A 17,648-nucleotide genomic window follows, 5' to 3' on the forward strand; every position below is an offset into this window, starting at 1 on the left:
GAAATTTTACACAGTCCATAAAATTTGAGGTATACTATCAGCAATTTAGGACGACGGAGATGGGGCGAATTTGTCGTCACAACCCATAAACACGAGGAAAACTAAACCACGAGAATGAATGTACTTCGTTCACTCACAAGAGTAAGCTATGCTCATGAGTAATTTTATTGTTTTACTACTTGATTTGTATACAAAGATTGTCATTTTTCATTAGCTTACTTCACAGAAGTTAAAACATGAGACCTACAAAACTTTTAAGAAATTTGAAGTAAAGCCAAACTAAGGTCACCCCTACATGATATTCATCATGTTCATGTAGTTATAACATGTCTGATTTATGCCTGTTTTAGTTCCCTACCGACCAGTCGAAGCAGACTTTAGGTTTGTACTCTGTCTGTCCATCTGTCAGTCAGGCAAATTAGTTTTCCACACTCATGTCATGTCGACACTTTTTATTTGGTATATAGTTTTATCACATGTGACAAGTTAGAGATCTTCTTGTTGTCTCCGTATGAGCCTCGTTTTATAAGGAGTTATGGGATATAAAGGAGGACATGTCGAGCCTGTATCTGTACAGATTAATGTGCGTTTGATGTGAGGATTTGCCTACCTGATTCACCAGCCAGGCCGTGACCAGTCTAATTACCCAATCTTAATAAAATTTAACCTCTGCATGCAGTGGCCAAGCAAAAAAAAATGAGCGAGTGTGGAGATTTAATTTTTCATAGGTTAATGCTTATTACCTGAAAATTTAACTGTCCCAAAACATAATCATTTTGTGATCAAACATACATGACATACAATGCAATAAAATAAAACATACTAACTCACACAAACTTAACCTGATTCGCTCAGTCCTCAAAGTAAAATAAGTGCTATTTGAAACTATAATACACTTAAGGCCAAAAAAAATATGTCTGTTTACGGTAACCTGACCGACCCTTTTGACAAATGTTTAAGTGCCGCCCCTAAGCCATTTTGTTTCTGTTGTAAATTGAAAAAATAAACGGAACTTGTGTTAAAAGTGAAGATTGTGTTGCCTGATACATCCCTATGTTCATAATCATGAATATGATAGCTGTTAAAGGAAATATATGCGACTGTAACAATGTGTGATGAACATGATCATGATGATGAAATGAACATTTTGCTGCCATTATTTTTCCAATCAATAACAAATGGAAATAAACCAATCATTTAAAATATGGGTTAACTCGGCCCATGGACAAAAGCAAGATGGACTGCACGACTCAAAATCATGACGCCAAAAAATGGAAATACGGACCTACCTACCCTATTTATTTTGATGATGTAACCTTAAACAGACATATATTTTTTTTGGCCTCAAATGGAACAAGATCACCCTGGATGCCCCACAAATGCCTTGGCAAAATACGTCCAAAGTAATAGCGAGGAATCAGTTTATAGGACAAAATACATATCAAAACCAACCCTTTCAAATGCCCTGCTGAACTGCATGTATCAGTAGTAGAGGAAAGCCGAAAATCCTCCTGAAAAGGAAGTCGGAAAGAAACTAACGAACCATTAGGAAAACAGCAAGAACTCAGACTTCAAAAGATAGGTCTGATAGTTTCCAAGAATGTAAGCTACATATCAAACACACCTGAAAATATCTGCAGAAATTGTACTCAACAAGAAAATAATGACCAAAATTGAAAGTATATAAACTATGGATGATGAAATGCATCCAACAAAACAATTTAGAAAACTAAATTGGATTTTGTTTATAGTATTCTCTCATGTCCATTCTCATCCACATCTACATCAAGTCCATAATGGAACTCAGACTTATAAAATTCAATCTAACTTTGTCATTGGTTGTCAAATAATCAGTTTTCCACACACTTTTTTTGTCATTCATGAAATATTGATTTGATAATTGTTTAATTGTTTTATCATGACAATTTTCAGTTCCAAGTTCAAAAATTTGTTCTGATCTGATGGTTTTGTGGAGAGTTGTGGTCTTCATGGTCTTTGGACTTTTAGATAATTTGATCACAATCAGAACAAGAACTATCATGGCTATCTTTTAAAAAGATATTGGACGTATTTAAATTTGAGTATATGTTTAAAACTATCATTTCGATAACCTTCAGACGCACAATGATGCAGGACCTCTTTAATTAAATCATGAGGAAATCTCACATGCCTAGGTGCGTTCTAAAAGTCATGTATGTTAGTACAACAAAGTTTACATTAAAAATTATATAATTGTCCCGAATAAACAGCTGTTATGGATGCAAAGAGCTATTGGAGAAACAATTATTTTAATAAAAATTTAAATCTTTGTAAGATCTAGTTCAAATATTCATAGTTAATCACTTGCTTTCCATCACGATATAATTAAAGAGACGTTTTTTCAAACACAACCAAATCACCCACCATGACAGCATTTTGTCGAATCACAGAAAGGATTTTCGAGCATGCATATTCTGTTGCCATAGTTAAGCGTCCTTAAGTTCAAAGGGCACAAACCAAAACTATATCAACTACATAGAAAAAATACCATGTATTACTGAATATAAAGATTAAACCTTGAATTTTACAGGAAAAATACTTCCACTGCTGTGCAAAATCTGTTTAGAAAGTATCGTCCACCTTGCTATTTGAAAGAAGCAAAAGGCTTTTTTCCCCCCAATTTTACTAAATATAATCCATATGCAGATATGCACAAAAAATGATGTATATATATGTTTAAAATTGTGTAAAACTACAAAATCACAAATTGTGACAAAATTTCAAATTCCTACTTAAACAAGTCATGCATGTCAAATAAGTAATTCACTGATTAAGAGATGTCTGAATTTGACAATTGCCATGCAGTCTAATAGATACCTTGTATTACATGTGTTACCTTCTGTTGAAAGATCTATAGAAAGAATTGTCCTTGCTAGTTCAAGTGCAGATTGAGACTAAAAAAAGACAGCGAAAAAAATGTAATTATATGTATAATTATGGCCAATTTTTATACGCCTGTTAAAATTTTGACGGGACGTATTATGGTATACAAGTGTCCGTCTGTCTGTCTGTCCGGCGTAAACATGTCGCACCGTAACTTGAGAACAACTAATCCAAATTTCATGAAACTTAACATAGTTGTTTCTTATGATGGTCAAATGATCTGTATACTTTTTGGTGAAAATATAATTAAAACTTTTTGAGTTACGGCACTTTGTAACTAAAACAGGGGTGTGTTTTTTTCACATGTCGCACCGTATCTCAAAAACGATTCTTGATTATGGCTTAAAACTTCAAACACTTCTTAGTTATATTAATCTTAATATCTGTATTACAGTATACTTTTTGGTGATGATTCAAAATTTCATTTTTGAGTTATTGAGTATTTTGTAAAAAAGGGTGAGGTTTTTTTTACATGTCGCTTTGTATCTCAAAAACGATTTATGATTATTGCTTAAAACTTTACACATGTCTTTGTTATATTACTCTCAAGATCTGTATACTTTTTGGTGATGATTCAAAATTTCATTTTTGAGTTATTGAGTTTTTTGTAAAAAAGGGGGAGGTTTTTTTTACATGTTGTGCCATATCTCAAAAACAATTTTATAATTATTGCTTAAAACTTTACACACTTCTTTGTTATATTAATCTTCTGTATACTTTTTGGTGATGATTTAAAACTTTATTTTGGAGTTATTGAGTATTTTGTTAAACAGGGGAGTTTTGTTTTTTTTACATGTCGAGCCGTATCTCAAAAATAATTTATGATTATTGCTTAAAACTTTACACACTTATTGGTTATATTAATCTAAAGATCTGTATACTTTTTGGTTTTGATTCAAAATTTTATTTTAGTGATATTTAGTTTTTTGTAAAAAAAAACCAGGGTTGGGGGTTTCACATGTCCCGCCGTGTCTCTAAAACAATATATGATTATTGCATAAAACTTCCACAATAGACGTCGGGCGTATCATGCGCTCATGGCACAGCTGTTTATTATCTAAATATGGAACTCATACTTCTTATTTTTCAGAGTGTCCCCCGTCCTTACATTAACTTTAGGATCCACTGTAGTTCAAGTCTAATTTTTGATAATCTGGACTGTGCTTAAAATTAGTCAAATGTTTTGGCCATTTATCATTTTTATCATGTTTATAGGATATTTTAATATATTTTTTCAGATTACACGGCCATGTGCCCAGTTGGCAAGAACAATGTCTGATGAGGGTCCTAGGTCAATGGAAAGATGTGAGTTTTTGTTTACAATGAAGTTCATACATGTCATAGGAATTAGTTTTATCAGATTGGTCATTGTTATGGGTGCTATAAAAAGTTTTGTATAAAAAAAAACTAGGGGTTGGTTATTCCCCAACTAAAAATAGACATGGAGGGAAGTCCCTTTTTATCAACATAATTGGTGAAAAAGTATCATGTTTTTTGTATTTGGTTGTAAAAATATGTTAATTAACTCCAATTAAAGCAGGTTGAATGATTAAAATAATTTAAAAACTTAGATTAAATTTACATGTTTTGAGGGGAGACAACACTATTACAGTCTGTTTTTTTGGCAGTGAAAAACTTATTTGCAGCAACTGTAGCTCTTTTTGGAGCAGGCGAACGTACCCTGAAGCATGAATTTTTTGAAAGACCAGGTAAAAATTTATGAAATTCATACAATTTTGATTAAGAAAAATGTGCAGGTATCATGTCTTCAGGGGTGTGCACATGACCTAATTTCAGATTTTTTAAGCTTAAATTAGGCAATGTTTTTCCCAGTTTCTCTGGATAAAACTTTTTTATACTATTAAAAGTACACTATTTTTTTTATTCCATTATAAACTAGAGAACATTCTGATTCCAGTGATAACTAGTTTTATACATGTATCTTTATTAATCAGTCCACCACTAAGGGTCACTTCAGTCTGCACGGTTAGCCACTAGTCCGATGCCCCAGACTAGTAAAATTTCATTCGGACTAGTAAGTTTTTGCAAAATTTTGTTTGGCCCAACAAGAAAAATGTCAGAATATTGGTCATCGGACTAGCAGTTGAAAAAGTTTTTGGTGCAGACTGTCACTTATACATTGTCCCTCAAAATATGACGTCAAAGAAAAAAACTGTTGCTTGCACCCTATATATATTCATTGCTGTCTTACTCTCTTATGCCAGACAGGAACTGATTGCTCTAGACTGTACAATTACATTGGAAAAACTAAGACAAGCAATATATATGGATGAGATATATATAGATTATCTTTGGTTATCTCAACGAGATTGATTTTTATTGCTATTTTACAAATGTACCTATGACAACGTTGTTAATTTCATTGTTCTGGTACATGTGTCCTTAGTTTCTAGCCATAATTTTTCATATCACTTGACTCTGCTGAGAAAGGAAATTATTGTGGAATATAAAAGGGTTTCCACTAATAGTGAAAATAGTGCCGATTTATTCAATATCGTCGAAACTACAGGAGATATTAAAACCACAACTGTGATAGATCGTGAGGAAATCTGCAAACGACAGTCAGATTAATAAATGATCAAGTGAAATTTCGTAAAATACTGATAAATATGGATATAAAATTAAAGGGGAAAAACTTAATAGACAATATACATATAATTGAGAATGGAAATGGGGAATGTGTCAAAGAGACAACAACCCGACCATAGAAAAAACGACAGCAGAAGGTCACCAACAGGTCTTCAATGTAGCTAGAAATTCCCGCACCCAGAGGCGTCCTTCAGCTGGCTCCTAAACAAATATATACTAGTTCAGTGATAATGAACGCCATATTAATTTCCAGATTGTACACAAGAAACTAAAATTAAAAAAATACAAGACTAACAAAGGCCAGAGGCTCCTGACTTGGGTCAGGCGCAAAAATGTGGCGGTTAAACATGTTTATGAGATCTCAACGTTAACCCTCCCCCTATTCCTCTAGCCAATGTAGAAAAGTAAATGCATAACAATACGCACATTTAAAATTCAATTCAAGAGAAGTCTGAGTCTGATGTCAGAAGATGTAACCAAAGAAAATAAACAAAATGACAATAAAACATAAATAACAACAGACTACTAGCAGTTAACTGACATGCCAGCTCCAGACTTCAGTTAAACTGATTGAAAGATTGATTTCATCATATGAATATCAGGCACAATCCTTCCCGTTAGGGGTTTAGTATCATACCATCATAACATATATGAGAAGAACATAACATGTATGAAATGTCAACAGTTTCATAGGAATAACTTAATAGAAAATATACATGTATAAGACGGTATGTTTTTTCAGGTATAAACATGATAAATGAAGTTGCTCTGATGGGACGAGTAATAAAGTTAACATCCTTATGGCAAACAGGGGTACTACTTGTACAAGTTATTTTTATTTACTTGAAGAAGTAAAATAAAATATACACATATAAGTAAATAAATAATGTTTAAATAATCTCCCCTTAATTTTCTCAAAAAAATTTAGTTGTATAAGTGAATTTTTCTTACAATCCCACAAAAGTCCTCAAGTTTTGAGATGTAAATTCATGCCTTTAATGATTTTTCCCAGGTTTGCTCAATTTTTTTCATTAGAGTTCAAAGTTTCATCTCATTAATTCAACAAAGAAACTGATTGCACAAAGATCTTAAGTATTTGTGCAAGGCCTTCAAAAATTGCTCCATGGGAACTCGTAAATGAGCAGTGTTCTGAAGATAACAGACAAATGGGATTTTCATTGTCCATGAAATTACACTTAAATGATTAGTAAAGACATCTGCCAAGTGCAGATAATTTGAAATTCTATTAGAGCAAAGAAATCATAAGAATTCAATAAAAGAAGATAGGATGACTTTTTTACTTACAAGTAAAAAAAAACTGAATGTCTAAGGGACATAACTCAGCCAATATTTTTTTTTACCTATACAAGTCAATAAATTTCACTTGTATAACTTAAGTATCCTACAAATTTACTTATATAAATATATTAATATTACTTCTTTGAGTAATTAAAAATAACTTGTACAAGTAGTACCCCTGACTGTATGGTGCTAGAGTTAATATGTTGTTTTACATGTTTTTTTAAGGTATAAATGAAGTAACTCTGATGGGACGAGTAGGTAGAGATGCTGAATTGAGAGGCAAAGAGGATATGAACCAAGTTGCTGTATTTTCTCTGGCTACAAATTACAGAATTAAAAAAAGAGACACTGGTACGACTATTGATTAAAATCTGAGTTTGATTTTCTTTTTGTTTACTTTTGATAAAACTAGGAAAACTTAGATATGTTTGTATTTTTACAGAGTTATTCATAATTGAATTTGAAGGTAACAACCATTTAACTTCTTTGGGGGAGGGGAGGGGTATGGGATTTTTTCTGCGTCATACATTTTTTTAAGTAGTTTTCCAACGTTTTCATTCAAATTAATCTTCATTACATTTAACACTATAAGGTATGGGGAAAATCGTCATTCAGAATACATTTTTCTATCATCTGCTTGACCAGAATATTTTTTGGCTCAAAGTTGGAATCAGAATATATTTTAGGAAATTTTCGATGGAAATAACTGTTTGTGATTTTCGGATGGTGAGTTTTTGTCTGCCAAATAGTGTCCCGTTCATTAATATGAAAAAGCTTATGTATTAAATTTTTCAAATTAAGATATATGTTGTTTCCTGTGTCACTAAATGAAGGTCAAGTTCAATTTTCCTGATTTTAGCTTTCTCATTGTTGAGTTGTACAAATGTAGCCCTTTTCAATAGGCAATAGTGGTACAAATGTACTTATTATGTGATTCAGTTATATTTGAACAGAAATGGTAAATTATGAAATAAAGTTTGTTTACACTTAAGTGATTTAAAAATAATTTTCACCTGTTATCAGATTACAAAGCATTTGGTAAATACAAATCACAGAACTATAATTTGAGCGACACGTCTATTTGAAAATTTTCTGTGTCTTAAGTGTTGAGGATTATAAGATCTGTAGGACTGTTTAAATAAAGACATTATAAAGATAATTACAGAGAAGTTTTCACATTTTATTTAAAATTTGTTTTAACACATGTAACATGTTTACAACAACAAAATAAGTCAGCAAGAATAAAATTGTCAATTGACCACTTTAGGAGTTAATGTCCTCAAAAGTCAATTTTTTATAAAAAAAAATTGTTTTCATTGACGCACATGCAACCCTAGTTTTTAACGCTGAATTTTTATATCACTCTACTGTGCTGAGAAAGGAAATTATCAGTCAGTAAGATCAAAGGAAAATGTTGTAAAAAAGCAATAATTATAGATTATTGTTGATTATATCAACGAGATTTATTTTCTCGCTTGAGCTGGTACAGCGAAAGTGAGAAAAGCAATCGAGTTGAGATGACCAATGATAATCTGTTTATCGCTATTTTACCTATGACGACGTTGTCAATTTCAATGTCTATTTTCTTAGCACAGCCACATGGCCTCCTTAGTTTCTAGCGATAATTTTTCCATCTCGAGTGAGAAGCATGATATGAAAATTATCACAAAAAAGGATCAAAGTAAATATGCACAAAATAGCGATAATAGTTAATACATTTGTGCTATTAACTCAGAATTTATATTCCCTTCCAGGAGAAATTACACACGATACAGACTGGCACAATATTGTTGTGTTCAACCCATACACACGGGACTTTGTAGCCAGTAAAATAAAAAAAGGGTAAGTGTACTGATAATTTTTTATTATAGTTATATGTTTCATTATAAAACGTTATTCTGATTTGCTAACTGCACATCACATGCTATTCCTGAAACAATTGCATCAGACAATAAAATTTATCATTCATGATGAGATGAGGTCCCATAATAAAGTGCACAGGTGAATTAAATAAAAACTTGATAAAAATCGTATTTTCATGATCCTAGCTAAAAAAAATGTAATTATAAGTATTGAATGCTTCTTTTTGTAACTTTATTGGGTTGTAAAAGCGTTGACCGTGCGCACATTTTTTCCGCACTTCATACAAAATGTACTTTGGTCAATGCTTTTACACCCCAATAAATTTACATAAAGCAGCATTCAATACTTAAATACATAACAGACAGGAGCCTCAGTGGTAGGGTGGTTTAAGTAGGTGCTACTGCATTTGAAATAATCAAATTTAATATAAGTGCCTTCTTACCCCAATTAATCGACCCTTAAACAGACCTTATCAACAACAAAGAAGATCTTTAAGAAGATATGGTACAAGTGCCGATGAGTTGACTCTCTATCAAAGTCACAATTTGTAAACGATAACCATCAAAGTATTGTCTTCAATGTAATACATTTCCAGTTTGGTTTGCATAGCCATTCAGGAAAATTTTGAAACTTAATACTAGTAGGTAACACAATGCAAGTTCTCTGGATTAAACAATATATATATAATACACGATATTTTAAAGGAAAATTAAGTTTAACAGCATTGCCCATACAGAAAAAATGATCACTAGGCCAACTGCATTGCTCAACTGGCCGCCAGTTGAGGGCTAGCTGGCCAACAGTTGAGCAAATAGTTGAGGGCCAGTTGAGGGCTAGCTGGATTTTTGCCATGCAAATTAGGTAGCCCTCAACTTTCAATGCTCAACTTTATGCAAATTAGTTGAGCAACGTTGAGAAAATATCATAGTTGAAGGCTAGGTGTCCAACAGTTGAGCAATTAGAGTTGAGGGCTACCTGGCCAACATTTGAGGACCAGGTCATTAAAAGTTGAGGGCTAGGTGGCCAAAAGATGAGGGCCAGGTCATTAAAAGTTGAGGGCTAGGTCTTTAAGAGTTGAGCATTATGTGGTAATTGCAAACTGATGTAACTACACATTGTAGAAAAATAAATATAAATTGTGTATTTTTATAGCCAAAATACTGCTTAAACTCACAACAGACTCACAACATGAATGCTTAATCCTTGTTTTTTAGAAGTTATCTAGCAAATAAAAATAGATCTCTAGTTTTGTACCAATAGTAAAATAAACATGTCTCCTGTCTTACACATTTTAACAATATAAAATTAATGCATAAATATATTGTCTCAATTTTTCTTCACTGTTTAAAGTTTATAATTTTAGAAAACACTTTAAATATCACTATTTTGAACTAAAAGAGCATAATTATACACTTATTCAAAATGGTGGAAATCAAATCTAATCCCATGTACTTACCAAAAGATGTTTCCAGAAATATGTGTTAAAACATCAAAATTCTTAAATCCAAGAGTCATGTCATCAGAAGAATACACTGCACTTTTCAAAGTCAATTACACTTATTTGTAACTTTTAATCTACATTCATTGTAAAATTCATATTTTATTCATGATAGCTAGAAGACATCTTTGCTTGCCATGTGCATGCACAAACCCAGTTCAAATTTTAAATGTTTGAGGTTCTTATGGGTATTGTGACAGTGTGATCACTTTTGGAATTGCCCCTAATAATAACTGTTAATTACCTAAATCTTGAATATTTGATATATCTTATAATAAAAGAAATACTGTTTGTTTTTTATCTTTATGTCAAAGATTTAGTTAAGTTAAAATACAGAAAAATGTATAAAAACATGTGCTTCCCTTAATTTTGCCTCAAACATTGTGTACATTTATAATAGTACTTCCTGTCCATTTGCACTAAAGACTGATAAAACAGATGGCACCATAACATTTATATCACCAGGTCATATTTCTAATTGCTCAACTTTTGCTCAACTATAAAAAAAATCAAAGTCTGAACGCTCAACTTTTCCTCAACTACAAAAATTTCAAAGTCTGAATGCTCAACTTTTGCTCAACTACAAAAATTTCAAAGTCTGAATGCTCAACTTTTGCTCAACTATATGAAAACCAAAGATCAATTGCTCAACTTTTCCTCAACTTAATGGCCAGCTTCAGTTGAGGGCCAGTTGAGCGACATATATCCAACATATAGTGCTTTGCCAGGTTTGAGTTGAGCTAAGATGCTCAACACCTAGCCCTCAACTATTTTGCCTAAAACAGCTAGCCCTCAACTGTCTGCCACATGGCCATCAACTGGCCCTCAACTTTTTTTTCTGTAGGGGTGATTGAAAAAATAAAGCATCATTATATTTTGGAGAAGAAGATATCAGTTAAAAATAAATGTTTTGAAAAGTTTAATCAAGCTTGGTGCATTTACCAAGAGGCTTTACAGGATACTTTGGTGGATTAGCAACTATGAAAAAATTGGCAGACATCAAAATGATTTTGGTTTTTTTTATATTGTTTTTTTTTTTTTTTGGTTGCTTTTTTTTTTTTTTTTTTTTTTCTTTTTCTTTAATCATCTTTTAATTCTTTTATTTATTAATTCTCTATATTTTTTTTGTATGTCCTTTTTAATAAGATACAATTATAAAATCCAAACAAAATGTTATTTTTCAAGTTCTATACATTTTCTAATAGGTTGTATTATATTACATTTATATATATATGAACTTATTGTTTGATAACTGTACTGTTGTATATTATATATGTTGGATAAAAAAAATAAAAATAAAAAAAAAATAAAAAAAAGTTGAGGTAAAATATTACACTAGCACTTTTTGGTGTTTGGGTCTTGTTATTGAGATGGTTTTTTTTATATTTTAGAGATCGGCTTTTGGTACAAGGACAGTTTGAGTCTTTTTATTGAGATGGGTTTTTTTTTATATTTTCGAGATCGGCTTTTGGTTATTAGGTCCGAGTACACAGTTATCGTCCTTTGATTTTCGTTGTCCACGAATAATAGTCCTTAGTGTGGACAGTGTGTTACTTGCCAATTTTTGTTATACCCCTTCCAAATTTAATTCTCCATGTTTTATGCCTCATATAGCAAGTTAGGGGATGAAATGACACTGTAAAAAAATTTGGGTCATAAATATTTAGGTAAAGTAGTGTTTAGGTCCAGCTGAAAAAGGTAAAAAATTAGCACTTCAGAAGCTGTCAAAAAATTTCATGGCCCCCTTAACACAAAATTGTCCATATTTTGAGTTAGAGCTGATGAAGTTTTCTATAATTTTGATATAATTTGTCCCAAAAGTAGTACAACACACTGTAAAAATATTATTGAGAAAGCGCAGGTGGGATTTTTTTTATTTACATTTATTGTCTAAAAGAAATGCACTACGAAATAACTGTGTACTCGGACCTAATAGGTGAAATCAGGAAATATAGAATCTGTACTTTGGAAACTTCCCTGAATGATTTGATGGTGTCAATTTGTCATATAGCATAAAACTAAAGGATTTAAACTTTTATTTGATAGAATTTCTGCAAAAATTACCAATTTTGGCATTATATGGTCAAAATAAGCATTTCATAGCTTTTTCAATTTTGATGCATAAGTGGCATTTTGACTTTCTATCTGACATGTTTTCATGTGTCAATTTTTGTGTTTCTATGCTTTAATCCAGTTGTATTACTCATTTGTGAACTCGGAATCTACAGAAAAGAAGATTATCTCAGACAATATGAGCAAAGTGTGTTGTATAAATGACCCTCATCCAACGCCCTGTTTGGATCAAGTCAAATATGAGGAGCATGGCACATAAAAGTTGAAGTCCATAATAAAGACCTCACTAAATTTGTGTAAAAAGCATTTAACAATGTCTTTTGTACCTGTTTCATTTCACATAATATCTTTCTTTACCTCTGTAGGATACCATGTGGTTCGAATATAAGCCTGATGAGACTAAAATTGCATGCAAGTTTTTCACTAAAAAGTGAAAAATCTTTGTATCAGACCATACTGTCTGCTCAAAAAGTTGAATGTAAGAGCCTTGTTGTGCTCAGATTTATTGTATTATGTCACCTGAGTATAGAAATGATAGAAAAGACAATTTTTTTTTATTTCCTATAGCTTCAATATGCATTTTTAAATGTAAATATGTGCTACGGCCTAAATTAACCCAAAATTTGTTTTAGTCATACTTGGCCTAAGACCCTTTTAAACTAATATGATATGTTATTTGTAAGTTTTCTTTCCATTTAAAGTACATTAAGTACATATGTAAGGATTGTTTATAATCAAAAAGCTTCACAAATTTAAAATTGCTGGAAAATATTACATCTTCATGTAAGGCTCCCCTTCATTGGAAAACCTCCATTTTTAGGCACAGGCTCATATAAATTTGACTTTTGAAAAATTATGCTAAGTCTGATATATCAAATGAGTACTCTATTGCTTTAAATACATGATGTATTATATATTAAGGCATTTTAAAAGTATTTTTTTGCAATATTTTAATTTTAAAAGCCCCAAATGTTGATAATTGAAATTTCTCAATTTTAACGTCCAAATTTAACACATAAAGTTGAATATAGAATTAATCATAGTGTCTATAATATATATCCTATTCCTATGAAACTTTGTAAGCAGTCTTATAATATATTAGGCTTGTGTCATACCAAGTTTTATAAAGATTGGTCAACTTTTTCTATCCTATTAGGTCCGAGTACACAGTTATCGTCCTTTGATTTTCGTTGTCCACGAATAATAGTCCTTAGTGTGGACAGTGTGTTACTTGCCAATTTTTGTTATACCCCTTCCAAATTTAATTCTCCATGTTTAATGCCTCATATAGCAATTTAGGGGATGAAATGACACTGTAAAAAAATTTGGGTCATAAATATTTAGGTAAAGTAGTGATTAGGTCCAGCTGAAAAAGGTAAAAAATTAGCACTTCGGAAGCTGTCAAAAGATTTCATGGCCCCCTTAACACAAAATTGTCCATATTTTGAGTTAGAGCTGATGAAGTTTTCTATAATTTTGATACAATTTGTCCCAAAAGTAGTACAACACACTGTAAAAATATTATTGAGAAAGCGCAGGTGGGATTTTTTTTATTTACATTTATTGTCTAAAAGAAATGCACTACGAAATAACTGTGTACTCGGACCACAAGGACAGTTTGAGTCTTGTTATTGAGATGTTTTTTTTATATTTTAGAGATCGGCTTTTGGTACAAGGACAGTTTGAGTCTTGTTATTGAGATTTTTTTTTTTTGTATTATAGAGATCGGCTTTTGGTACAAGGACAGTTGTCAAATAAAAAATATGAAGATCCTACGACTAATGAAAGAAAAATTGTTAGTCGAATAATAGCAAGTATGTATACATCACCTTAATGTGGCCATGTCTAGAAAATGTTAAATCTTACTGATAGATGTACAAGCAAAAGTTTAGATTAGGATTATTTTTTTACAGAAATAACTCTGGTTATTTCATTAAAATAGGGTTTCTTAATCGCCAATTTGCACTAATTTTAGATTTAAAATGCTTGATATACTTCATGAATACAAGACGATTACAACAGATATGTACACATGAAATAGAGCCTTTATCTGTTCTAAGGGGCTTAGATTAATGTTTGGTTACTATTTAAACTTTGTAACTCAAAAATGGGGATTAAATGCTAACAAAACACATTTATGTGTCCACACTTGCATATATTTTTATAGAAGGTTTCTGTTGGTTTTTTTCAAAAAAAAATATGAATCTGTAATACCAATTGTAACATAATACACCAGAGTTTTGGTGGATTTTGTCACTACCCCATGCAATCCATGGGCTGTCCAGAGCTCTATACTCTAATCTAGCCTTTGATTAAATATAAAAAATAAATAAAAAAAAGATGAAGGCAATTTTTAAAGTAGGGTATTTTGTTTGTATTGACAGATCATTAAACGATTGTATAAATAAACATGATCAGCATCAGTGTTCTCCCCAGGGCCTTTTAGCATCATGATAATGTGATGCTATATTTTTGAAATATGATTCTGTCTGAATTGGTCTTCCTATATTATGTTATGGATGTGATGCTATAAGTTTTAGAAACAAGATCGTATTTCAATTTCCTGTTTACCAAGATGCTTACTGGAATATGATATGATCAGCGTTTTGTCACTTGCTGACATGCATCCTTTTATTCTCACAGGAAATGTTATAAATCTGACACAGAAATGGAGAAATGAAGAACAATCTAATCAGGGAGAAGAAGAGTATGAAAATCAAGATCAAAGTTCATAGACATTATAATTTGTACATTTGTTATTGTTTGTTAATGTATTTTTATTTCCATCATTTTTGGTTTTATCATTTTACATTGTCATGTGATTGAGTGTTATTTAGTTTTCTCTTGACCAAACTTGCCTGGGATCCTTAATCAATCTCTTCTTTATATCATGTAACCAACTTTTAGTAATATTCAAGAAGTTTGTTTAAGGCTCTTCTATATAAACATACATTGTACTTACGGAAGGCCCTTTCAAAATTGATACAACAACTAAAGATGTAATTTAGAATTTCACCTTCGTTTTCACTGTACTTGACTACCACTAAAAGTTGAGATTTCATAGAACATGTAGTTCCATGTATGTTTTAATGGAATAGCCCTCCTAATAAAAAAAAAGTGCACATGTCAGTTGTGAAGTTATAGTTATGACTTCCAAAGTCTTCGAGGGGAAAACAAATTTAAGGTTGGAATTGAAATTTGGCATAGATGACAAAAAAGGGAGATAATTAAAATTGTTTCTCTGATTGATTATTTATTCATAATTGAAATTGTCAAACTTGAAATAAATGTTCAAGTTTTGTTGTTAAACTGTCTATAAATTGTTCGTTCCATCTAGAATACCTGTCACATCACAAGGGATAATACAATGATTTCAATTTCTAGTTTTTAGATTTAGCTAGAGTTGTCTTCCTTTGAACTTATAAATTATGAATGCAATTTTTTTTTACTGTACAGTTGAAGTAGATGAGATTGTTTTATTAATGTGATGATTTAAAAATCTTACAATAGAAAAAAAATGATTTAAAGAAGAAAAGTTATGTGATGTGGTTATTTATACTGTATAAACTAAGCCTTCTGCTCACTCAAATTGTAATGTCTGACTTCATTTTTTCCATAATTAGTTGCACACTGAGTATTTTTTTGTTGTGACATTGAGTGTGTTTCTTGAAACTATTATCTAGACTTTTTGATGTTTATGTCATCTGCTTCAATTGTACCTTTTTTACGCAAGGAACAGTTGTAAGAGGTGTAAGTGTATTGTGTAATGTGTTCATTATTTGCAAATAAGTTCTTTCTTTTTTATAATATTTTTTAAACAAGGGAATCTTGTACTACTACTAGGGGTCATTTATCAACCTTAGCTACCCTTGACAGTCTTGTAAGGTCGGTAGAATGGTATGTTTAGTAAATATGAATAACCTAGTTTTAGTAATTAAAAGGTTTAATTAGTTTTCTTGTTTTTTCTAGTATGTGTGTATTTTTTTTTATTAGATTTTCATTTTTCAAAGTTATACTTTTAAGTCAAATGCCAAAATATCAGTATGCATGTATGGCCAACATATTTTTTTTCACACATTATTTCCATAGAGAGCAAATATGTTTAAATGATAATAATTATGAAGTTATTTGCTATAAATCAAATTTTTATCAGGTTTTTACTTGATACTAACACATGTATGTTTCATTCTTGAAAAATCATATATTTTGCCAATTCTGTAGTGTTAACTAAGCACATGATTTCAAAATGACATAAATTTAGCATCACATGGATAATATTATTCATCAGAATTAAGATTGTGTTTCTACTATGTGAAATCCTAAAGAGCTAGGTAAGATTTGACCTTAAAAGATCTTTCAGATGAACTTTTAAAAGTAGGCAGACCTTGGTAAAGGAAAATAACTCTTAAAATCATCAGTACGTTTGTGTCAACCATTTTCATAAATTTATTCTAATCTTCTAGTTTACATAGACTATTTACAATCTATTTCAGGTAAAAGCTTATATTACGTCTTTTACAAACACATGAATGATTTATAGAGTTAACTCCCTGAACCAAGGTCTATCCCCTTAATGCAGTCATCTGATTGGTCAATTTAGTTTTTGAAAGATATAACTGTAATTTCAGAAATTATTATGTGCATTTATACATGCATAATTGCAATTTTTTAAAAATGCACAAAAAATGCAAGATAAATTACTAAGATGTAAGGAAAATCTGCATACCCATATATGAATCAGATATCTAAATGATAGTTCTTATTATTGCTATACTTTACCAGTCACATTACAGGCATTAAACTAGCAATAATTTCTGAATTTACAGTAGATTAAATGTTGTTTTTATTAACTTGTTACATTAAAAAATGTACACATTTTTATGATATACTGGTGTATATGTTGATGGCTGTTCCATTAAAGCACTTGTCAGGTTCCTGTTTATAACATTAGTTTAGGGTAGGTGATTTGTATCAAAGGTTTTCTTTTGAACAACAAGAAAAATCCTGAGTTCACATCTATTGATAGTCTTAAACATGCATGAAATATTTGCCACTGGACAATTAGCAACCAGCCATCAATAAGTCAATCAAATCTGATGGTGGAACAAGGTTGGGAAATAGATATAAAATAAACTACTGTGTATTCATTATTATTCGTTGGATACCAATTTTCGTGGACTTCGTGGGAACAGCAGAACCACGAAATTAAATGTTCAATGAATACATTTTTATACGACCGCAAATTTTGAAAAAATTTTCGTCGTATATTGCTATCACGTTGGCGTCGTCGGCGTCGTCGTCGTCGTCGTCGTCGTCGTCGTCGTCGTCGTCGTCGTCGTCGTCGTCCGAATACTTTTAGTTTTCGCACTCTAACTTTAGT

The 17,648-nt window shown here is 31.3% G+C and overlaps 1 protein-coding gene across 1 annotated transcript; it reads left to right on the top strand.

Moving 5' to 3' along the window:
- The first annotated feature begins 38 nt into the window (after positions 1-38).
- On the top strand, positions 39-16,219 carry LOC134699473 (single-stranded DNA-binding protein, mitochondrial-like). Its single transcript, XM_063561065.1, has 6 exons — positions 39-141; positions 4,161-4,227; positions 7,060-7,185; positions 8,589-8,676; positions 13,991-14,082; positions 14,912-16,219. Exons 1-6 carry the CDS (start codon positions 115-117, stop codon positions 15,001-15,003), a joined length of 492 nt encoding a protein of 163 aa, XP_063417135.1. The 5' UTR covers positions 39-114; the 3' UTR covers positions 15,004-16,219.
- The last annotated feature ends 1,429 nt before the right edge of the window (positions 16,220-17,648 follow it).

This window comes from Mytilus trossulus, unplaced genomic scaffold, assembly GCF_036588685.1.
Source record: "Mytilus trossulus isolate FHL-02 unplaced genomic scaffold, PNRI_Mtr1.1.1.hap1 h1tg000070l__unscaffolded, whole genome shotgun sequence".
In the NCBI taxonomy this organism is placed as follows: Eukaryota; Metazoa; Mollusca; class Bivalvia; order Mytilida; family Mytilidae; genus Mytilus; species Mytilus trossulus.

Bases quoted from the DNA above. Each gene is read 5' to 3' on its own strand.
- LOC134699473 (XM_063561065.1), top strand. From the start codon at position 115: ATGAATGTACTTCGTTCACTCACAAGA. The intron at 142-4,160 runs GTAAGCTATGCT...ATATTTTTTCAG, and splicing joins TACTTCGTTCACTCACAAGA to ATTACACGGCCATGTGCCCA. The intron at 4,228-7,059 runs GTGAGTTTTTGT...TGTTTTTTTAAG, and splicing joins TCCTAGGTCAATGGAAAGAT to GTATAAATGAAGTAACTCTG.